The sequence below is a fragment of the Phallusia mammillata genome, chromosome 1 (genome assembly GCF_965637545.1).
Source record: "Phallusia mammillata chromosome 1, kaPhaMamm4.hap1.1, whole genome shotgun sequence".
In the NCBI taxonomy this organism is placed as follows: domain Eukaryota; kingdom Metazoa; phylum Chordata; class Ascidiacea; order Phlebobranchia; family Ascidiidae; genus Phallusia; species Phallusia mammillata.
The window spans coordinates 3159380-3182767 of NC_137252.1; the positions used below are offsets into that span (position 1 = coordinate 3159380).

The 23388-nt window shown below is 34.0% G+C and overlaps 5 protein-coding genes across 5 annotated transcripts; 4 read left to right on the forward strand and 1 right to left on the reverse strand.

Moving 5' to 3' along the window:
* The first annotated feature begins 64 nt into the window (after window positions 1–64).
* On the forward strand, window positions 65–3722 carry LOC145209554 (uncharacterized). Its single transcript, XM_080079866.1, has 8 exons — window positions 65–524; window positions 647–766; window positions 1030–1175; window positions 1333–1410; window positions 1817–2032; window positions 2401–2537; window positions 2848–2946; window positions 3240–3722. Exons 1-6 carry the CDS (start codon window positions 515–517, stop codon window positions 2482–2484), a joined length of 654 nt encoding a protein of 217 aa, XP_079935992.1. The 5' UTR covers window positions 65–514; the 3' UTR covers window positions 2485–2537; window positions 2848–2946; window positions 3240–3722.
* Window positions 3723–3868: 146 nt separating this feature from the next.
* Window positions 3869–5417, forward strand: LOC145209551 (putative tRNA N6-adenosine threonylcarbamoyltransferase). The gene has a single exon (XM_080079864.1). The coding sequence runs from the start codon at window positions 4220–4222 to the stop codon at window positions 5240–5242; it is 1023 nt and encodes a 340-aa protein (XP_079935990.1). The 5' UTR covers window positions 3869–4219; the 3' UTR covers window positions 5243–5417.
* Window positions 5418–5455: 38 nt separating this feature from the next.
* LOC145209552 (glyoxalase domain-containing protein 4-like) lies at window positions 5456–10779 on the forward strand. The gene is made up of 8 exons (XM_080079865.1): window positions 5456–5545; window positions 5762–5811; window positions 8075–8195; window positions 8411–8555; window positions 8715–8765; window positions 9150–9316; window positions 9604–9771; window positions 10063–10779. Exons 1-8 carry the CDS (start codon window positions 5456–5458, stop codon window positions 10159–10161), a joined length of 891 nt encoding a protein of 296 aa, XP_079935991.1. The 3' UTR covers window positions 10162–10779.
* Window positions 10780–11195: 416 nt separating this feature from the next.
* Window positions 11196–13973, reverse strand: LOC145207040 (transmembrane emp24 domain-containing protein 2-like). Its single transcript, XM_080078568.1, has 4 exons — window positions 13743–13973; window positions 13141–13336; window positions 12670–12777; window positions 11196–11859 (listed from the first exon to the last, which is right to left on the reverse strand). The coding sequence occupies exons 1-4, from the start codon at window positions 13959–13961 to the stop codon at window positions 11735–11737; spliced, it is 648 nt and encodes a 215-aa protein (XP_079934694.1). The 5' UTR covers window positions 13962–13973; the 3' UTR covers window positions 11196–11734.
* Window positions 13974–14860: 887 nt separating this feature from the next.
* LOC145237026 (trichoplein keratin filament-binding protein-like) lies at window positions 14861–22121 on the forward strand. The gene is made up of 11 exons (XM_080099726.1): window positions 14861–15137; window positions 15545–15712; window positions 15960–16002; window positions 16357–16482; window positions 16788–16937; window positions 17181–17320; window positions 17471–17645; window positions 19525–19668; window positions 20568–20731; window positions 21013–21178; window positions 21538–22121. The coding sequence occupies exons 1-11, from the start codon at window positions 14947–14949 to the stop codon at window positions 21571–21573; spliced, it is 1503 nt and encodes a 500-aa protein (XP_079955852.1). The 5' UTR covers window positions 14861–14946; the 3' UTR covers window positions 21574–22121.
* Window positions 22122–23388: the final 1267 nt, after the last annotated feature.

The following is a 23388-nucleotide window of genomic DNA, read 5'->3' on the forward strand; positions in this document are numbered from 1 at the left end:
TAAGAGTGTTTTGTGTCTGTTAGGAGCAAGTTTCTGGTACATTTTTACCAGCCACAGATAAAGTTGTACCAACACATAAAGAGAACTGCACAACATTTTGTAACAGGTAAATGCTTTGTTACTAGTAAAGATACACAGTTTTAGTTTGTAAGACTACATGGGAGTTCTTGTAAGCTCGTGTTTTTTCGGCGCAATTTAAGAATTGTTTGCGCCCTAAGAATATAAACATATCAATTAAAAAAAATGTTTCAAACAGATTCAATATTATCAAACAAATACGTTTTAAATAGGTTACATCGTCAAAGCTAGTCCAAGTTCATGGCTTCATCTATTTACCTTAAAGTTACTGATTAACCTTCTGTTTCAAGTAGGCAGGATTACCAGCAACTAACATTTATTTTTTCTAAATATACAATGTGTGTGGTTTCTGGCTTTCAATTTAAAAACCACAGAAAATAATCTGTGCCTCCAAAGTAAGGATTTTGTAGCTAATGTTTTGTCTGCATGACCGGCTATGGAGCAAGGTAAGCTTTATTATTTAACAAACACAAATGGCACTTAAATTGATTTATTTGTTGCTTTGGCTTATTTTTTTGGCTGGTGTTTATTTGATTTCAGAACTTTCATAATCACGTATTAATATAAGTTTCAGAGCCAGATATTAAGTTGGAAGATTCAGACATATGCATTGCCCAATTCCAGCAAGAGAAACTGGAATTGACCGACAAGTTACTGGAAGTTCAACAACTTTTAGATGAAAAAGAAAGTAAGGAAATTTACTTATGCTAACAAAATGTTTAATTTGTGAGCTATAATTTTATTATCAATAGTCACTCTGGTGATTTGAAATTATTTTTTGAACATATTTTCTAAAAAACATGACTTAAACAATATTACAACAATTCAATGTCTGTCTTTATTAAACTGTTACAAATCACATGCTATTTTTAATCTGTGTGATTCATCAAACTAATATTCACCTCAGAAAAAGGAAAAACAAGTGCCTAATGTACTCTTTTTAACTTTCAGATTTATATCGTGAGCAACACTTTAAACTTTTGGAAGCAAACAAACAAATAAGCGACCTTGAAACCACTATTGCTTCACTGAAAGATGAAATCGAAATTTTTGTAAAAATGATGTCATCAGTTGCTCTGGCTGAAAACAAGAAACAGGTAAAATAATTCTAGGTGTAATGTTTTTACCAATTCTTGACACCTAAACCTAAAATTTGAGTTTTTGCATTTCTTGCGTATTCAATTCAAATTCTACATTTTTCTATTTTACCTGTGTTGGTAACTATACATATATAGAAATACATTTTTTGCCTAGGAAAGCACACCGTCACCACCACGACAACCAAAACTCTTAAGAATCAAGGATGCAAAGATTGAATCTCTGAAGCAACAAGTGAGTTTGGTTTTTCCATTCAAATAAAGTTTTCATACTGTGAAAGCATGTTGTACAATCTAACAATCATTTATTTTATACCTCAAGCCTACTTTGGCCATTAAAAACTTGTGCAGCCAATCACAAAACTAACTGCTTTCAGAACTGTCTGTTACAGATTTATGTTAACTGATGAGTTTTACAATTCCATTTGCACATTTATGTGCTGGAGGTTTTTTTGTATTCTGTATAAATGTTACAAAATAATAAATGTTAAAGTACATTACAATTTTTGTTATTCAAGTTGTGAGCCCTGCTATGATTATGTTTGATAAAAAAAAATCCATCCAAATATGTTTGCAAGCCATGTGTGTTAACCATGTAATGGTTTTCTGTTCTGCAATTTTTTTCAGTATTTATTTTGCAGAATACAAAGCTTGGAAGGGATATGGCGCAACTGCAAAAGACGCTTTTAAATGAAAAACAATTAAGACTGAGTGTAGAGAAATCTGTGATGCGAAGCTCAGAAATTTCTGAGAAACAGATTGAAGAACTTACTGCCAGGATTGATGAAATTCAAGCAAAGATAAAAGAAGATCGGATACACAGGGAAATCAAGGAAGCTGAAGACAATGAAAACCTGGTGATAAATTGATAAAAAAAGAAATATTCTTTTTTGTACATGTTTGTTTATCAAAAACATTGTTACACAATCTCAAGGTTTTAAACATTTTAACAAGAAATAGACAAGTAAATATATATTGTGAAAAACAAGAACTGGGGAACTATTTTATCTTATAAATGATGTAAGAGTTGTTGAAATTTTCTAGTTTTCACAAATGTATTGCCTCTATAGCATGTGGCATGCCTCTTGTTTGTTATTGAAATAAGTTGCAGATCTGTTGTTGTAAACGAAATGCTTAAAAAATAACCTGATGGTTCTATTGGGAATAAAAGCATACAAACTACAACTTAAATTATAAGAAATTGACATATTAAGTATTGTTGCAGCTCATCCTTACAACTGATCGTGACAGGTTGAGAGAAAACTTCCTAAAGTTAAAAATCAGGAAGATGCAAGTGCTTCAATGTTAAATGAAAGTGAGAATTCTTCACCAATGGAATCCGAAACTCATACATCAGAGCAGGCAAATTATTCTCAACACTTAGTTTAACAATAGTCAAATCCACACACAAAAAATTACCTTTGTATTTACTTGATGTTAATAAAATTGGTTGGTTTTTTAGCAATTTGTTGATATTGTTTGGTCAAATGCATGTTCCCTCAGAAGGGGGTGCAGCAGGTGCACCACACCAAGTCCATAACGGTCTAAGGGTCCATGAATATCATATTTGGAAATAATAATTGGCAAATAGAAATTGATGTATTATTGTTTCTTTGTAGCTGCAATATATTGCTGCTGATTGTTATGAAATAGTTTATATTTTTTGTTTTAGGTTAAAAAAGATGAACAGTTAATTGAATCAATTCGAAGCAAGTCTAGGAATATTATAAGAAACCTCAAAGACAAACTACGAAGTGATTCCACTGAAAGGGTGATGATGCTTTTTACTTTTTAATAAAGAGATTAAAGACCTAATAATCAAATACACAAAAATAGATGAACAACTAATGAAATTATAGTATAACTGTAAATATTTAAGCTTACGCTTTAAGCCACTTTTGTAAGCCTTTTAAAGTAAAATGTCCATTCAAGTTTTAACTGTTATGAGATTGATTACTGTAGGAAAAACTGCTTAACCCTTTAGCAGATTTACGAAATATATTGGTAGCAGAAGTTAAACCCAGCCAATATAAACTATATTGTAATTGTTTTTGCAAACTATAGCCCCAGAGTGAAGACACCAAACCAGCACAAAATGAGCATGAAAAAGCGGCACAAAAAGAAATTTGCTACCGCTTTCCTCCGCACAGTGAATCCACTTCTTGTACTGATTAACTATTGCATTCATCACTCGTTTAAGAAATTGTATTTTTTTTTCTATTCAAAGTCACAGACCTCTCATCTAGTTAGAGTTTGTTGTTTTTAAACTATACTCTTTACTGTGTTGCTGATGCTATGCATTGTGCCATATGTGCAAAACATTTTCAAATGTTTCATTTGTTTTGGTCGTGTTTTGTAGATGCATGCGGATTTTATCTTACAAAATTCATTATACTGTACCATTGGCATCAAATAACGTGCTTACATCCGTGGTCGGTTTTTGATGATTTGAAATTTTCTTGCCATTGTATGCAATGTTACATGTTGATTGTATTTGCTTGTTGTAGGTAAAACAATATTTGCACAAATAAACTACATTTTTCTTTGCTTTTTATTGCAAGTTAGGAATATTGTATAATATTTTGTCAATGTGGTTGTTAAAGGGTAAAACTAATACCGTACTTTAACAGCATTTATGGAAAAGGTTCATTCTGTTCTCCAACGTTATTGGTTGGAATTCTTTCGCGCTTCCACAAGGTTCGTGCGAATTTCCTGATCATTGTGGAAAATTGTTTCCTATGTGTTGGAATGTAGTGTGAAACATATGCCAGGAAAACCAAGTGTAGAAATCGGGCCCTAGTCGTTTTGTAATGTTTGTATTAGGTAATACGCCCTCTTAATAGCTTATTTAACTCATATTAACTCATTTTTTGTTCCCAACACATTTCCTTGAAACATTCAGTAAGGAGAAAAGGTGTTCGTGCGGCATGACTGCGCATTTTCTTTGCTATGTCATTTCCAGTGCCGATCGGTACACATGGTCGTAATCGTAAACACAACACGCTACTAGCTGTACGTGCTCAGGTGGTTGATAAAAGTGAAGTATGTCTTATACCATAATTGGTTTTGAAGGAAGTGCCAATAAGTTGGGCGTTGGGATAGTCAGAGACGGTCAGGTGCTTTCCAATCCCCGACACACCTATATTTCGCCTCCTGGGGAAGGATTTTTGCCGAGAGAAACCGCTCAGCACCACAGAAGTTGGCTGACAAAGATCTTGCGTAAAGCTTTGGACGAAGCTTCGGTGTCTCCAAATGAAATAGATGCTGTTGCTTACACGAAAGGCCCAGGTATGGGAGCACCTCTTGTTTCAGTTGCGGTTGCAGCTAGAACTGTGGCCCAACTTTGGAACAAACCCATAATTGGAGTAAATCATTGCATTGCCCATATTGAAATGGGACGTTTGGTCACTGGTGCAGATAATCCAACTGTGCTCTATGTTTCTGGTGGAAACACACAAGTCATTGGGTATTCTGAAGGACGGTATCGAATATTTGGTGAAACTATTGACATCGCTGTAGGAAACTGCCTAGATCGATTTGCAAGGACGATTCAAATATCCAATGATCCAAGCCCTGGATATAACATTGAGCAAATGGCAAAGCATGGTAAAGTGTATGTGCCAATTCCCTACACAGTAAAGGGGATGGATGTTTCTTTTTCTGGGATGTTATCATTTATTGAGGACTGCGCTAGGACCAAGATTAAATCAGGAGAATGTACTGCTGAGGATTTGTGTTTTTCTTTACAAGAAACAATCTTCGCAATGCTGGTTGAAATTACGGAGCGAGCTATGGCTCATTGCCACTCTTCTGAAGTTCTAATAGTAGGAGGAGTAGGTTGCAATCTTCGTCTTCAAGAGATGATGAAGATTATGGCAGAAGAAAGAGGAGCCTCTTTGTGTGCTATGGATGACAGATATTGTATTGACAATGGAGCTATGATCGCTCAAGCTGGATATGAAATGTTTAAAAGTGGTTTAAATAAAGTTGACCCGAAAGAGTTATTTGATGATTCGTTTTGCACCCAGCGATTTAGGACTGATGAAGTTTTAGTTACTTGGAGATAATTATGTTTTTTCGCAACTTTGCATGTCTACTACCACTATTGCGAAACAAAATCAATGCCATGATTTTAAAACCATTTTAACTGCCCAAATGTAACTGCATTTGCATTTGCACCATCATGCATTCATGCTGTGTGTAATGGATTTATCCAAACATTTATAGCTTCAACCTTTGTAGGTTTAGCTCTCTAGTCAGTATATAGTGTAGTGGAGATTATGTCTGGCAGAAGGACACTTCATTATGTTTTCAAAGTCGGAAACAGAACTGACACATTGAAATTCTACAGAGAAATTCTTGGAATGAAGGTAATGTGTTTGAATGACAAAAATACTTTATGTGTATCAACATTTGAATGACAAATATACAAAAGAGTGTATCAACTTTTCAAATTTACACACATGTTAACTAGTTATTCAATGTCCATCCTACAAAGTCAGACCTTGGATGACCCAGTGGTTCACCCACAAACATATAACACATGAAGATTGTGTTTTATTTTAATTACTGCAATTGCCATTTAGGTGTTAAGACATGAAGAGTTTGAGGAAGGATGCAAAGCAACATGCAATGGGTATTTATTAGCCAAGCTTAAAATAATTAGTGATGGGACGGGTACTCGGTAATCGGTATCGATGGTATCGAACGATTTCAGTGGTATCGATTAGGGTTGGCAAGCCGGTCAATTGACCGGTCAAATACGGTCAATTGACCAGTCAATTGACAGCACTTTATTTAACCGGTCAAATACTATTTTTAATTTTAAAAATCAAATGTGTTAAATTTTTTTGTACTTGCTTTTTGGTTGTTGGAAAGGGTAAATTATTTCTAATAACCCTCAGGTAGAACAGTTTAGGGCATACTCTTGTAGTAATAAGTGCTTTTAAAGCCATTATAGATGTGTTTTGTTCATTTAAAATAAATAACAAAACAATTAGGAGATACTTTTGATTTGAAATTATGATCTGATTTACGTCATGGCAAACTTTGCAAGGTTTACAATGCAATTAAAAAACATGGATCACTTCTAGTTTATTTAATAAAAAACGTTTTATTTTAATAAAAATCGAGTGTGATATGTCCATGGGGAAAAGTTAGTTCATTAGTATTTACTTGGACATTTTTGTAAATGTTGCACATTTTTATTGACAGATAAAAAAATCTAAGCTATTTATAGCATCTGTGTAAACTTGTAGGTCTATAGTCCTTTTTTCTATAGTTGATACAAAAATTGTTTGTAGCTATTAGCTTATAATTGCCCTGAATAGATTTTTTTGGATAAGTTACAGGTCAGTACTGATTGGGATAAAGTACGTACATTTTAAGCTTTTGTATGTTCCTTTTAGTGATGGGACGAGTACCCGGTACCCGGTACTCGGTATCGATGGTATCGAACGATTTCAGTGGTATCGATACTCGTACTCGGTATCGAAATATTTTGTCTCAGTTTTCAACCAACGTGCGAGTACCGAAGGCCGATTTACACCATAAGAATACGGGCAACTTTTGGCCAATATTTGCTTCGAACAGCACAAAATTGGAAAAAAGTCCCGCCAGTTTACGTACGTCTTTTTCGCTATCACGTGGTGATTACATTTTTCGGCATGTGTGTGCGCACGCCTTTACCCCGAGCATGGCAGATAAATTAGCTAGTGATATACAACTAAGTACAACACTACACTTAAGTACTCGGTAATCGTACTCGGTACTCGGTATCGAAGGTATATACATGTGGTACTCGTACTCGGTATCGGTACTCGCTTCAAAATCTGGTATCGTCCCATCACTAGTTCCTTTTTTGTCATGAATGGAGATGTGACAACAGCGTAACAGCATAAATTACAACTTTAAGCAGGATAAGCGAGTTTTACAGTTAAATCTCAGTCAAAATTAGACTTTAATATGATGTATATAGAATATAATGAGAATCCAGTTCACAAATGTGATTACTGAATGAAAATTACAGGCACACAGGTGGGGCCATTGATGAAATGAAGCATGCAATGCGGTCGGAAAAGTCTGTAATATAATATAAACTGAATATTTCCCATTTCACAAACAAATTTATATGAGTTGAAACCTCCATCTCCACTACTTATGGTTTAGAAGAAGATTTAACTTCAACTTTAAACTAAAAGTGCAATTTAATATTGTGTATAGTATTTGACCGATATTTGACCTATTTGACAAGTATTTGACCGGTCAAATGCCCAACCCTAGTATCGATACTCGGTATCGAAATATTTTGTCTCAGTTTTCGATACCAACGTGCGAGTACCGAAGGCCGATTTACACCATAAGAATACGGGCAACTTTTGGCCTATATTTGCTTTGGACAGCACAAAATCAGGAAAAGGGTTCCGCCAGGTTACGTATATCATTTTCGCTATCATGTGGAGATTACATTTTTCGGCATGTGTGTGTGCACGCCTGCACCCCGACCACTGCAAAAAAATTAGCCAGTGATATACAACTAAGTACAACACTACACTTAAGTACTCGGTACTCGGTATCCGGTATCGAAGGTATATACATGTGGTACTCGTACTCGGTATCGGTACTCGCTTCAAAACCTGGTATCGTCCCATCACTAAAAATAATACATTGTTTATAAAATGTCTTCTTGTGGTAGAGTGTTATATGCAAGTTTATGAAATTTTAAAAATCATTTCCAAATCAACCTACATTTCTAGCAATAAAATATGTTTGTTTTGGATTCTGTGGTTGATACAAAATATTTGCAACTGCTAAAATGTTTATACTATTGATTTTGTTGGGATATTATTGCTGGGGTGTCCACTGTTTTTAAAAATGTTAACCTTGTCTTTACTTAATAGACCTTATGATGGAAAGTGGAGCAAAACGATGATTGGTTACGGACCAGAGGATAATCATTTTGTGTGTGAACTAACTTACAACTATGGAATCGGAGATTATGCTTTGGGAAATGATTTTCAGGTCTTTTAGTTTTTATATATTTTGTTTTTTTAAGCTCTGTTTTCAAATAAATACGTAATGTTGTCAGATTTAAAATTACGAACACAAAAGTGTTATAAATAGGCACACAAAAAAAACTGAAGGTTTTTCAAGCAGACTATTTGTAGACAAGCCAATATTTTGATACATATAATACTTATTTTGTAGACATGTAATGCTGTGTTTTTATCTTACAGGGCATCACCATTAAATCCAAACAAGCAATTCAAAACTGCAAAAGCAAGGACTGGCCGATCTCCAAAATAAGTGAAAACAAATATGAAGCTTGTGCTCCTGGAGGATACAAATACATTTTGTTGGATGAAGATCAGCCTTCAACTGGTAGGCAGCTTGTCAAATACCAAATAGTGGTTTGTAAGAACATTATACAGATACTTATGATCAAAATGGCCTTTAAACTGGTTTAAAAAATGTGTTCACTTAATTTATAAACAATAAATATATATCTCCTGCAATTACCACATTTGATGTTTTTTTCAGACCCTGTTCAAACAGTCTCTATTGCTTCTTCCGACCTAGCAAAGTCTATGGGTAAGTTCTCACATGTGATCAATTTTCTCATGCCAGTTATACAAGGTCGAGGAAATGGTGACCTTTAGAACCCTGCATGTCAATTTTTCTGTTATGATCAATAGGAAATGACTTTACATAACATTGTTGTTGTGTTTAATAATGGTTGGTGGAAGCTGATTTAAATGAATTTAGAAACAGAAATATTCATACATGTGAGCTAGGTTTTACAAATATTACATTAAACCAAGCAAAATGAAAGTTAAAATATTGTCAAAAAGTGCTATAATAAGAACCTGAATCCATTTGTACGCCATGAAAAATCACCTTACATGCCAGGTATGGCTTACCCCTGAATTAGGCCAACCAGTTCAAATCACTTCACTGATCTACTTTACTACACAGAGTATTGGACAAACATAGCAGGAATGAAAGTATTTAAACAAGGTTGTAAATCGGCCACTCTTGGTTACTGCGAGAAACAGGCAAGTCTTACGCTTCTGGGTATCGATGCAGAGGTTGAACACAAAAAAGCTTTTGGAAGAGTTGCTATCTCGTGTCCAAGAGAACAGGTGTGTAAAAAGTTATCTTATAACAATGATTTGATAAAGCTAAACAACACTAAAACAACAATTTTATCGGTCAGGGTTTTACCTTTTTTATAGTTAATGTATTCTGCACATTTATTTTTTTGATATCAGTATTGAATTAGCTGCAGTAATATATAAAAGAACACTATAATTTTATCGAGACATATGTAAATTTGCAGTTCCCAAAATTAAGAAGCATTCAATTTTTTGGATTTTGGTTGTGCTGACTGAAATATTGTAAAATATGGAAGAGATGTTTTTTTTTACAGCTGCAAGGAATTCAGGATGCAGCAAAGGCAATAAATGGCAAAATCTTGACTGAACTTGTTAGTTTGGATACCCCAGGGAAGGCAACAGTTGAAGTTGTTATTCTTGCTGATCCTGATGGACACGAAATTTGTTTCGTTGGTGACGAAGCTTTTAAAGAACTTTCACAGGTTTAAACAATTTTGTTGGTTTTAAGTATGTTAATTAGTAAGAATATTAGCTTTTAACAAGGCATTTTTACCAAAACATTTTAAAACAATTGTGATTTAAACAGGTAAGCGATAAAATGGTACTTGGTCTATAATGGACAGGTAAGTGATAAAATGGCACTTGGTCTATAATACAATATTGTAGCATTTATTGTGTGTATGTTTTAAAAATCAATTCACTTTATTGGGGATTATTAAAGAATGTTATTTTGTGGGTTTATTGTTTGGTAAGTACATTACTTATTTTTCCAGGTCGACCCCAAAGGTGAAGAACTAATAAATGAAGCAATTGCGGCAGACAAAAGCAGTGAGTGGTACGCCAAGCGCAACCGATCTAAACCAGCTGCCTAAAATCAATTGAAATGTACAAGTAGTTCTTTATCATGTAGATGAGCTGTACAAACTTTGTTGCAGAATGTGACAAATAATAACTGTGATATATTGTGACATGGGATGCAATTTTATGTAACGAATAAGGTTAATGTTTTGTTGCATACCAAACATATTGATATTGTAACAAATTCTGGGCAGTTATCTTCTAATGTTTGATTTGTGTAACTATTCTATGTTACTGAAAAAAGTCTCTGTTCTATTGCACAATAGACTGATCTGCGCAGAACCAAAAATTAATACTTGAAATCGCGTATTAGAAATTAACTAGTTTTCCATTACACACTTTGTTTTAAGCGCACATCTCACCATGAAAGTAGGTTATTATATTTCACTGATTGATTTTTAATGTGTATCTATTTTGAAATTTCAATCAAACTGTCACAATGCATTGATTTTTTATGAAACCTTGTTGGTCGAAACAATGTGCACTGTCTGCAGCTTAGCATAGATTTTTGTTTTTAAATTCCCTTTATGTGCCTTACTTTTTTTGTGGAATATTATGTGTGACACCCTGAAAAGGTGGAAATGTTGTTTTTTACAAGAGATGTCCAATAAACATAGAAATTAAAATGTAAACCATGGCAATGCATCTTTTGGGAATGTCGACACAACAGCCGTTTGAAATTTCAAAATATGAAATTACTAACTATAAGCAAATGTTAGATGTTTAATACAGCAGGTATTAAACAAAATATAATTCTTGATTCAGTGCTTTACTTTAGACACTTTAAACTGGATTCCAGGGAAGTAAAAACACATCCTTGTTGCAAAACTGTCTGATTTAAAATTTTGTGTCAAAGGGCAAAAACTCTGTCAGTTCCATGAGTAAATTTATTTCCTGTTTTGCACAATTACTTAGCTTATTGTTTCAAATTTATTGTATACTGTCAAAGCTTATCTTTCAAATTTTGGGAAAAACTTAACTTTAACAACACTTATACTTCTTTTGTCACTAACTGATGAACTCCTACGCCAAAAATCATACAACAAAGGAAAATCTTTGCATCTTTTTCTTTTCCGAACCACATTGCAATAAAACATTTTAACAAACAACAGACACTCGACTGAAAGCAAATTATTCATCACCATCAAACACCTCGTAATTTTTGCCAATATCCAAGTAATTACTGTTATTGCCAATTATTTACTAACATAAGCAATGAATGAACCACCAATATTCTGTTTTTATTACTAAATATTTTATTTTTAGGGCCAACTATGCTTATAGAAGCTTAAACCATTGAAGACCATCAACGTTAGGTTTGTAAACCTTAAATTAGGATGTAAAGCGGATTGTCATGTGCAAGCTATTACCACCGGTTTGACTTAGCAGTGGAATCAACATCTCGCTTGCAAGAAGATGTTACATGAAATAGATCAAATAAAATAAATGGAGTGATTGGTATTTTTTTTCTTTTTTAACTATTTGGGTTTTCAAATCTACTGTTTGTTTTGGAAGCAAACCAAACAAGCTCAATAACTCAGGCAAACAACAAAGAATATAATGCAAAGTGAAAAAAAAAATTGCGTTTTAGATAACTCGCCGAACTTCGAAGAATCTCTTAAGGTAGTAAATTTGACCAAGTGTCATTGCAACAAGAACAAGGGATTCAAAAAATGCCCACAGCACCACTCTTGAGTTTGTGTTGTCGTTGACTGTAAAAGAAAAAAATAACACATATATTGTTTTTGTCTATATTTTTTTTTCTTTCTAACGCAGATTTGTTCCCACGTTTTGGTCAAGAAAGAATGGTTCAAACTTTTTCAAATTTACACACATTATAGATATTGGTCTAAAGATGGTCCATGTGAATTTTGACCCCGTTTGATCCCTCGGTTCACCCACAGCCCCCCAAAACGTGAAATTTTTAAAATGGCTATACTTGCTAAAGTACTTCATTTAGGAGTTATATGCTTTGTTGTTTGGTGCAATATAAGGTATTTCAAAGAATTTTGTACCTTAAAAAAAAGATTTACCCATTTTCACCCCTTAAACCCCAAAATATTCGTTTCTGTCTAACGCTGGTTTGTTAAATGTGTTTGGTCAAAAAAGAGTGCTAAAACGCATTTAACAAACCAGCGTTAGACAGAAATGAATATTTTGGGGTTTAAGGGGGTCTTTCTTGACCAAAACGTGGGAACAAATCCGCGTTAGAAGGAAAAAAAAATATAGACAAAAACAATATGTGTCCCCTTCAGGGAAGGGGACCCATAATTAGCCCAAATGAGTCAAATATTCACTTTCTCCTAAAAACTATGTACGGATTAAGCCTCATAGATCAAACTGAATTCGAATACAAACAAAACATGGCCAGATTTTTAAGTCAAGAATGCACATTTTAACTTGTCCTGAATACCTTTTGCACTAATTCCCAAAACTGAACTTGCTACTGTTCAGTATGGCGTAATATTTTCACAAGTTAACAATTCAGTCAGTAGTTTAAACAAAACACAGCAACAACATACTTGCTCTGTGTATCCTCTCTCGCACTTCCATGTATTCTTGTTCATGTTTTACACCAGTCATTGCCACTGATAGTTCATTGATCATCCCTTCCAGTTTATTTTGATGTTCTGCAAATGCAAAAAAGAACAATTTTCAATCCAGTTGATCACATGAACGATATGCCAAGCTTTTTTATGCAATTAATCTGACAAGTGACAATTTACTTGACAAATTCCTACAGTTAGGATTTACAACCCCTCAAAAATGACATCTGTGCCACTGTTGTAAGGGACTCATTATCATTAGGTCAAGTGGACAGCTAAAATAAAAATATTCATTATCCAAATATATAATAGCAGAAATTATTGATATCCAGACTAGATGACAATTAAATATATTATGCAAACACCTGAATTATTCAGTAATTCAATTTTCTTGGCTAGAAACAGGTTTGTGCAAAGAACTTATATGAGTGTATAACTTCAACCAACCGTCAGTCTCTCCCTCTTGTGTTGGTTTTGCCGCTTCTCCAACATCAATGCTGAACATGACGATTTTCGGTGTCATAGTCGACATTTTGTTGCTGAAACAGAACTTGTATTTCCCGGTGGTTGGTGCAGTGAATGTGTATTTGCCGTTAGATTCTTTGGATCCTTGATAGATTGTCCTTCCATCTGGTCCTGTTACCTAGTGAAAAAAGTACAAATTTATTGTTATTTGGCATTCATAATTCAACCAAAAAAATCTAATAGCACATAAATTTAATTGTTATGAAAATGAATATTGCATTATTTAGCAGAGCAGCTGCATACACAATAGAGCAAAAGTGGTAAAGATTTGTTGCATTTAATTCGGTTTTTCTTTTCGTCATAGTCTTGCAGGATTTACATACAAATTGTGTCAATCGTTAAACCAAAATGTTAATCCTATGTTAATTAATCAGCACAGAAAAGTCCTAAATCTGCCAAAAATCTGTGCAATTATTTTGATAAAAAAAATCCTCTGCACAAAAAAAACTTTTCACTCTGTAATTAAATTACATGGAATTAATTGAATTTGTTTGTATTACACAAAGAAATAAAGAAAAAAATACCTCAACATCAATGTCTAAAAATCCGCCTTCTGCTACTTCAAACATCAGACCCAGTTTTGTTCCCCCCTCGGCTTTATCATAGAAGCATTCCTCAGCATGAGCATCAACAGTGATGAAGTAAGACTCACTCGCTCGTGTTAGAAGCAATAGGGTGGCAATAAATACTAACAAATTCATATTTACAAAATATATACTGCTGTTATAAATTCTACAAAACATAAACAACGTTAAAATTTCGAAGCAACACGAGTAAGTGATCCTTTAGACTAGAAAAGTTTGAAAACGTTACCTTATTTTTTACATTTTGTTGTGGGCTAGTTTGCTAACTAATTCAACTTAAATGAGGTTGTATTACAAAAAAGCTGTACATCTTAGAGATCTGATCAAACGTGCTCATAACAAAACGAAAGCAAATTAGAATGCAACACAATAAAATGATTCTAGTCCAAAAAAATCGAAAAACGTTATCTTTTTTGAATTTTGTCTTGGGCTAGTTTGCAAACAAAACTTAACTGACTATGTATTACAAAAAACAGTACATTTCAGCGGTCCGACTAAACGTACTCAAAACAGAACGAACACAAAATACTTGGCCACGCAACACACTTCACAACTTTCTTCAAGAAAGCAAAATTGAAAACACATATGGTTGACGACGGCCACCGGCCACGTCCTACTCTTCCTAATTCACAACGGTTCGCGTTGTCTGGAAGTTTAATTTCCGTTTTAAATCGCCAATACAACATGCAAAAGAACTTCTATCGCAAAAATCAATGTTTACGATACTTTTACCAAGTTTTCTGCAGAAAAAATTCGAAATGAAAGATAAAAATGTGTTTTACTACCTTTTGTAAAGTTTCTACATTATGAATCTGTAACTGTCAATCAAATATCAACACGGCACCGCAGAGTGTTGATCTTAAATTTAGTATAATTTTGTGACTTTTTACACAACTATATGTGTTACGAATAGAAGTAAAAATGCAAATGTATGTTTTTAAGTTGATTTTTATACAATTATTTTTACAAAAACAATATGCTCATATTAAATTTATTTGTTTAATCTTTACCGCTTTGGATAATTTAAAGTAGAAACCAGCCGCAAAACGTAAACATTCGTTTGTATTTTAAAATTGGTAACGCTATTGCTAAGTAAGACATTTTTTCATCTTGTTTGTTACATTCCACCTTTAGTTATAAAACAATGGCTCTTCCAACTTTACCATCTTGCTGGACTCACAAACATCAACATATTGAGCAGCAGATGTCGAGAATGCATCAACAACACCAGATATTTCGGGATCAATGGAATTCAGCGGCGAATTATTACAAAGGGCAAAGTGTTGATACGAAAATAAGAAACAAACTAGTGTCTGAAAATGCTCTACGAAAAAGGTGTGTGTGAATAATGAACTCAATAAACTTGACATATCTAAACTTTGTTCAATAATACATTACAATTACATTCGCCAACGCTTTTGTCCTATTTTCCTGACCAATAAAAAATAAACTCATAGAAACTGTATAGTTGTTCTAGTGTTGTAATTGTATTTTCAAGCATGTTCTGAATTTTTTGTTAATGTGGGTTAATCTTGCAGACAACATATGTTTTGTTTAATCTTCTTCACAAGGTAACAGACTAGTATTTGCAGGAAGTCTTAAATTTTAATTGTCCTAATCCAGTGCTTAATACTTTTCATTAGTATCTGTCCCTAATAATCAACAGTAAAAAATACTACCTGCAGACGTAACTGAAATGTTTTAACTAAATGTTCACAATTTTAACATTTGTTTTCATGAAGTATGGATGCTTATGCTTCTCGGGATGAAAAAGCGAAAAAAGCTGCATCATTGCACAGAAGAAGAGAAAAACTTCAGAAACTTCTGCAAGATGAAGCCGATGTGTTTGAAGCAGAATTACGAAAATTATCTTTGGGAAATTATTCTAGAATAAAAGAAATGAAACAAAAGTAAGTCCAGGAAAGACTCTTGTTGTGGGTTCGAATCCCACCACAGGCTAGATTTTTTCTAGCCTACGCTTTGCCATATGGTGGTGAATGCTTGGTGACCGGCTAATTCGGTATGGCGCCTTAAATAGGCCTGCCGTACTATGAAACAAAAGTCAATGAGAATTAGTTTGTTTTCCTTTTTTGCTTTGGAAATTACGGTGCTTTACATGTATTTCACATTCAATTACTTTTACTACCACTTTTTTAGAACTGAAGCTTTGAAATCGGCCAGAGAAGAAAAAAGAAAACAGGTAATATTGTCTTTCCTGTGCAATAATAAATTAACGCTCTCAGGTCAAGGAATAATGATAGTCAACAAATCACTATAAACTGTCTGCACCAGTGGTTCTCAAACTCGGTTTTCGGGGCCACATGCGGCTCCCAACTACTTATTTTGCGGCTCGCACCAGACCTCAGAAAACCACCAAACGTTGCTAATTTAGCTTTCAAAGTCATCTTTTTTAGTGACTTTCTCAAGGTTTCGTTTTTTTGCGGCTCCCTACACACTTAAAAAATACCATTTGGCCCCAACAATAAGAAAGTTTAAGAACCACTGGTCTACACTGATTAGCATAAAAATTATTTACACATGTTTAACTCCACAGATTGCTGAAGAAAAAATGTACGAACATTGGAAAGAAAACAACCCAGAGTTACGAGCTTTGGAAAGTGATTTGCATCGCGAACATGTTATAGAAGCTTGGGGAGATCAAACTGAGAGAAAACAAGAGGTAGGTGATAACATTAATCCCATGTTGGCATGCGCATAAAAGGAATTGGTAAAATGTTTATTAGCACTCTTTAGCTTTCTCAATGACAATTAAATTCTGTTTGATGCTGTTGCTAATATACTAGTTTTTTTGCCAAATAGTGACAAATTAAGTATCACGTGTATCATGTAAGTTTAGTTTGTGTAGCATTGTTAAATGAAGAACATACTGCAAACTATTTTTCTATGCTACTGTAATAATTACAAAATATATAGAACAATAGCAATTTATACATAAAATCATGTGTGACTTTTTTCATTTTGTAGGTGAAAAAAGAAGAGAAAAAGGTTGAGCAAAAATTTGCCAACGAATACGAAGAAGCTCGATTGAAAGCCATAGAGAATATTCGGAGAAAAGAAGAGCAGAAAGTTAAAGAAGAAATAGAGAGAGCTGAAATTCTTAAGAAACAAATGCAGGTGACTCTAAATATACTTACTAAAATGATTCACTGTTTTAAAAAAATTCCTTGGTAAATGTGGATGTTTGCAAGGTGAAATACAACATTTATAGGTTTTTTAAGAAGTTGGAGTTTTTATTGAGCATTTTTTTGCAATGTATACTAACTTTTATGTTCAACACACTGTTTTTTAGGAATTTTGTTTAGCCATTCACATTATGAAATTTTGGCATTCTTGGTTACATTTATGATTTTTATGTAGGAACTAAAAGCCAGAGAAGAAGCTGCTGCTGCGTTAAAACGCGAAGAAGAAGAAATTGAACGAGAAGAATGGAAACTGGAACAACTCAAAGAGGAGAGAAAGAAGATTGAGGAACAAAGAAAAAAGGGAGAACTTCACAGGTCTGGATATTTTATTGCTCTGAAATGTTTGTTTAAAATAAATGGCAATGTAGATCTGATTTTTTCAGCTGTGGCGACTTTTAATCAATCATATATGTGGATGGCATTTTGGGATGCTTGAAAATTTTATCAAACATGGATGTTTTTTAGATTTCTCCACCATCAGTACAAAGCACAAATGAGAAGAAGAGCTCAACAAATTCAGGAGGAACTTGAAAATGATCACAGGATCTTAAAAATGTTGGAAGTTGAGGAACAGAGAAGACAGGAGGTTGAAACTGAGAGGCAGAAGAGAGCGAGAGATGATGTTAGATGGATGAAAGAGGTAATGTGGTTATAACTATGGTTTTTGCAGCTACTCATTTGCCAATTGTTATGGCAGAATACATGTACATGTAGCAACATTTTTTTATAGTGATTTTGGTGGAGTTTATTTACCAAATATGTTTTTTTCCAGGTATTGGTTTGTTATTTGTATAGTTTATTATGGGTCCCCTTCCCTGAAGGGGACACATATTGTTTTTGTCCGTATTTTTTTTTCTTTTTTTCTTTTTTCTGTCTAACGCTGGTTTGTAACGCTCGTTTGGTCAAGAAAGAGTGCTTCAAATTTATTCAAATTTGGACATATGTTAGATATTAATCCAAACTTGGTCCACCTGAAGTTTGACCCCAAATTACCCAGCGGTTCACCCACAGGCCCCCGAAACATAAAATTTTTAACGCTGGTTTGTAATGCTCGTTTAGTGAAGAAGGCGTGCTTCAAATTTATTGAAATTTGGACATATGTTAGATATTAATCTGAACTTGCTGCACCTGAAGTTTGACCCCAAATTACCCAGCGGTTTACCCACAGGCCCCCGAAACGTAAATGTGTCTAACGCTCGTTTGGTAAAGAAAGACACTGTAGGCAGAAGTCCCAAGAGAGTATGTTTACGAATAATAGGGCAAAGCGGGAGGGCTCAGCTTGACGTCGGACAGACGTTTTACGAGACGTCGTTTCGGTGATTAGAAATGAGCTGTTTTGCACAGCAATGCTAAGTCGTTTTATTAAGTTATCACTCACATTTTCAGTTTTGGCAAAGGTTTCACACATATGACGCGATTTAAACCTAACAAGCGTGCTTCGGTTTCGTATAATGTCAAGCAAAACTTTGTTACACAAACTAAATATGAAAAAATAAACTTGACTTTTTTGCAAGATAAAAGTTTTTTAAATGTTCGTTGTCATGTTGGCCGCTGCATGACCACGGGTTACTTAAGGTCAATTAGTAGGTATTACTAACACAGTTCAGAACTTTCATTCGCCATAACGTAGCGTTTTTTTTTTTTTTTTAATCAAATACTCAAGGCATGTATAAATTAGGTCAAACGGTGTTTTTGAACACCGAGGACGGCGTGCTATTGAAAACGGTGTCAAAAGGTCAAACAGTCGTTTGGTGTGTACACCCTAAAGGTTACTACAGGTCAATGGCACTCGTTTTGCGAAACAAAATTAAATGAAAAACTCGTTTTGCGAAACAAAGTTAAATGAAAAGTTATGTATACACTTGCAGCAAATCGCTTTTTAATTGTCTGTAACACAACTGTTACAGCTTTCTAGAAAAAATTCTGTTTGAAACCCGACATTGGACGACAATATCTGGGTCAAAGCAAGAGATTAAATTGAAAGTATTTGTTTCGTTCTTTTTTAATGTTTTTGTAATTATACGACAACAATAGTGCAAAAAATACAACAAAATTATTCATTGTTGGGTTAATGCTTTCTAAAAATTTGTTCTTAAGAATTTAAAAATCACCGCAACATTTGTTTACCGTAGATCCGCACAAACACGCGTGTGGGGACCCATTAGTTTTTGTTTACAAAAACAATCATATGTGTAGATCAAACGATGTGTATAGTAAATTGGTAAATATCGTATAGAATATATAAAATGGAAGTATATCAGAAAGCCACCATTCTAGTTTTTTAAGGTTTTTGTAGTGTTTATTTAGTGGAGTTTATATTAAATTTTCTTTTATTTTGGTTTGTGTTTTTTCTTTATAATGATTAAATGATAAGTTTTATGTTTTGTCTTTTTGTATTTTGCACTTACACCATAAATGGCAGTTTTAAATTTTTATTGATCAAGTTTTTTCATAATATTTTAGATTGACTTAACATATGATAGACCTTTCCTGATAATGACAACCTTGTGACTTTTCAGGTGTTGGAGGAACAATTGAAACTTGAGAAGCAACGTGAAGCTGAACTTGACCTCGTGTATCGGGAGGAGGCGAGGAGAGTGTGGGAGCAAAGGGAGGAGGAGTGGAGAAAAGAGAGAGTGGCGAGAGAGAAGTTAATGATGGAAGTAAGTACTTGGTTTAAATTGTTTTAGGTAAACATAATATAAAATGGGCGCCCCTATAAAAATCGCTTTGCTGGCTAAGTTTGGAAAGACGACGTTAGGGCATGTAAACTATGCGGCCAGCTCGGATCATTATTAAATTTATCCGGCCCGCATTGAAAAAAGTTTGTTGACCCCCGTTTTAGACTGAAGGTAAGAACTATGTTAGTTGAAATGTGTTTTGTTTTGCTAAGAGAGTTGCTTTAATTCTTTTTACAGCCTCCCAAATGCTGATTTTTATTGATTCTTATCAACAAAACGAGATTTTTATTACCGTATTTACTCGATTGTAAGCCACACGCTTGAATTTTAGATACTATTGTTTCTTAATACATCTTTCTATTGTTACAGTGTAACTATTTGCCCATAGCTGTTAGTTAGGCCTACTGTACCCAACAGAACGTATGTCGACGTATAAATCTGTACATGCATACATGTTTTGTTATTTAACGAATCTTCCATAGACAATAAAATGTATAAAAGAAAGATCCTTGCTTCTGATCAGTATAATATATAACTGTTTCACAAAAACAGATAAAAAGCATAAATCGTTTCTTTTAATAACAGAAATTAAACAAACGATTAATCTATACATGCATATAAGTTTTGAACCCCAAATAAGTTAAAAAGTTGGAGTGTAGAAATAATTTCGGTATAAAGTTAAAATATAAGCCGCCTTCGATTATAAGCCGCACAAACGGCAGGTAAAAAACAATATAAGCCGCAACTTAAAAAGTAAAACAGAAACAACTATTTACAATTGACATACTCGAAGTTAGATTTTTAGCAGAATTTATGTTTTGAATAAAAAAAAGTAACTCCAGGTTTTTTTCAAGTAGATAACATGATTTTTTCATTGCTAGGTTTTGGGAGAGCGAGCAGATCAGATTCGGGATCGTGCGGAGGAGAATCGAATCCAACAGCAAGCTCTTCTTCAGGAGCGAGAAGAGCTTCTTGAACAAATGGAGGATGTTCAGAAAACTGCAAGAAGAGACAAAGAAGAGGAAGAAAGAAGAAAACAGCAGAGGTTTGTATTTTATCATAAATGTGTTTAAATTACCAATAAAATGGGAGCTATATAAGGAAACCAATTAACACGCTGCATAAGAAGGCAGTTTGCTTTGTGGTTAGTATTGTTGTGATATTCTAAAAGTATTTTATTTATTTGAACAAAAGTTTTGTGAGTTCTTTGAGGAACAAACTTTCTATTTAGGGGTCTTTTTATTTTTGGCAGTCGTTTTGTTGTGCAATATTCAATATTATTCTATTAGAAACATGTTTGTGTAATGTGATGAGGATTTTTTTCAGACAAGAGGAGCTCCATGGTCAGATAACTGAGCGAGATCGACAAGCACAGAGCAGGAGAGAACAGGAGCAAGAGATAAAAGAGCAGGAGAAGAGAGAGGAAGAGGAATATCGGATGTTGATGCAAGAGGAAGCTAGGAGGATGAGAAGAGATGGATTCATTCAAAAGGTAAGGTTTCCTTTTTCAAGGAACTTTTTTTAGATAAAAACAGTTTATTTTGTGCGTGCTTTACAACATTTTGGCTACCAAAGATAATTCTGTTTAATTACCCAATCTGCTGTATTCCAAACCAAATACCAAACTGTAACATTTAAAGTATTGTAGTGTTTTGCATAAAACCCTAAACAAGTTATGTTATTCAGCAGAACTGCCTGCATTTTCACATAAGTTGCTTGTGTTTTGTGCTAGAAAAAATAGAAATCAAAAGCCATACAGCCCTGGGAAAATGACTTTGTGTGTTTGTACAGTTTACTGGTTAAAAATCCTTCCGTTTAAATGTTCTAAAACACACAACTTTTTAATTATAGAGACGCCCAAGATCGAGCAGAGCAGCATGGGACTGACATCAATTGATGCCTGGAGAAATAATTACACTGTGAAAAAATGGCAAGGAATCATTGGTCATTTTGTGGAACTTCAAATTATCTATTTGTTGCTTTGTTTACATTCTTTCATCACAGCAATCAATTCTACCAACCAATCATAAGGAAGCAGTGGAAAAAAATCCTGGCATTGAAATTGGTTTTTAAGTTTTTTTTCTGAGTTTGGAACGTTGGATCTGTGGGCATTTTAAACAATGGCTGGAAAAAGCTTCATATTTTTGCTTTCACTACAAGAAGGCCAAAGAAGTATACAACTGAAAAAACTTGCTATTCAAATTGACAATTTATAACTCTCTACAGATTTTTTACACTTTCTTCACTAAAATATATATTTTATCTAAATCAGTTTTAGACAGATTTATGATGTGTTGAGTCATGAAAGGAGGCGTTCTGGCGTGTTATTACCTAAATCTTCAAATAGTAGCAAAACTTTATTTCTTTTTGTAAATAGTACATCGCTATTTCCATTTTGCTGTGACCGAAAAATAAAAAAACTTATTTTGGTATGATATGAAACGGTCACAAAGTAAACATCACATATCAAACTTGTTTGTATTCAAGTGCGAACAAACAATCAATTCAGCAATACTTATTGTGACGTCATAGACAGTAAACACTGGAGCATTCGGGAATGTTTTTCAACAAAAGGCAGTTTTTACAGCGAGTTTTTGACACAAAATTAACGAAACTTACATAAAAAGTTTAATAAACAAGAGTTGTACGTCAGGTTTCGGCTTGAATTTGCAGAAAGCAGAGGACTCCACTTCATAGTCAGCCACATTTGTGTCGTAATTTTAGCCTTGTAAATCTAAGTTTCAAGTGGATTACACTCGGTAACAACTATTTACAAACGTGATTTAAAATAACATTAACGTATGCTAGCAGTTGGTATAAAGCAGGGGTGGGGAACCTGCGGCCCGCGTCAGATTTTTGTTAAAGTATACAACATAGCATAAAAAAAAAAAAAACGTTTTTGTACAAATATTTCCTAAAAATTACTTCGACATTATTGCTAATCTTCCCATTCCACATTATGACGCCAAACTTACAAAAAAATGCCACGCATTGAACCACTTGCTATGTTTGTGACGTAACAGTCACTCGATTGCCTTTTCTTGCAGTAACAAATCATTTGTCATGTGGTGTTATTTTTTGATTTTAGAGCTATTAACGTGCGATCCTTATATTGGTATTTCAAACATATCATTAAAAAAACAAACAGATCAGCAATAGAGCTAGGGTGTTCCAACTCTTATTTTTTAGTCGAAATAAGTGATATACCTGTATGCCTTGTTTTTTTGCAAACATGTACCAGCAAAGAAAAAATCAAATCTGGAGCGATGAAATATAATAACACTTGTGTCCCTTGGGTAGTTTTACACGGAATTTGAAAATAAATAAATATTTGGCCCGCCGCAAAATGTTGTGCAATTCATGCGGCCCGCAGTACTAAGTAGGTTCCCCGCCCCTGGTACAAAGCGAACATACCAGTGACATGTTTTTTTCTGGCAAAATGTCTCCACAAAAGAAATAATTCTTCGACAATTTATAAAAAAAATCCTTAAAACAGGAGCATTACAGGACCATTGCGTCGTTCCGTTATAATAGCCTTCGAGTTGCTCAGGTTTCCAACCAGAAATGTCCAAATAAATTAATAACCTTCGATGCAAAAATGCATATACGATATCCCAGGATAAATTCTAATTTTATGGGAATCAAATGCAAAAAAGTCCATTTTTAAAGTTTCTCGTTGGATCCATCATATTTGAGGTTAAT

Excerpts from the sequence above, each read along its gene's own strand:
- LOC145207040 (XM_080078568.1), bottom strand. The coding sequence starts at position 13,961 with ATGTTTTGTAGAATTTATAACAGCAGTATATATTTTGTAAATATGAAT. Across the intron at positions 12,778-13,140 it reads ACAAGAGGGAGAGACTGACG|AACATCAAAATAAACTGGAA; the intron begins GTTGGTTGAAGT and ends TTGCATTTGCAG. Across the intron at positions 11,860-12,669 it reads AGAGAGGATACACAGAGCAA|TCAACGACAACACAAACTCA; the intron begins GTATGTTGTTGC and ends TTTCTTTTACAG.
- LOC145237026 (XM_080099726.1), top strand. The coding sequence starts at position 14,947 with ATGGCTCTTCCAACTTTACCATCTTGCTGGACTCACAAACATCAACAT. Across the intron at positions 16,483-16,787 it reads AAACTGAGAGAAAACAAGAG|GTGAAAAAAGAAGAGAAAAA; the intron begins GTAGGTGATAAC and ends TTCATTTTGTAG. Across the intron at positions 17,646-19,524 it reads ATGTTAGATGGATGAAAGAG|GTGTTGGAGGAACAATTGAA; the intron begins GTAATGTGGTTA and ends GTGACTTTTCAG.
- LOC145209552 (XM_080079865.1), top strand. The coding sequence starts at position 5,456 with ATGTCTGGCAGAAGGACACTTCATTATGTTTTCAAAGTCGGAAACAGA. Across the intron at positions 9,317-9,603 it reads TCTCGTGTCCAAGAGAACAG|CTGCAAGGAATTCAGGATGC; the intron begins GTGTGTAAAAAG and ends TTTTTTTTACAG. Across the intron at positions 9,772-10,062 it reads CTTTTAAAGAACTTTCACAG|GTCGACCCCAAAGGTGAAGA; the intron begins GTTTAAACAATT and ends TTATTTTTCCAG.
- LOC145209554 (XM_080079866.1), top strand. Across the intron at positions 767-1,029 it reads ACTTTTAGATGAAAAAGAAA|ATTTATATCGTGAGCAACAC; the intron begins GTAAGGAAATTT and ends TTTAACTTTCAG. Across the intron at positions 1,411-1,816 it reads TTGAATCTCTGAAGCAACAA|AATACAAAGCTTGGAAGGGA; the intron begins GTGAGTTTGGTT and ends TTTATTTTGCAG.
- LOC145209551 (XM_080079864.1), top strand. The coding sequence starts at position 4,220 with ATGTCTTATACCATAATTGGTTTTGAAGGAAGTGCCAATAAGTTGGGC.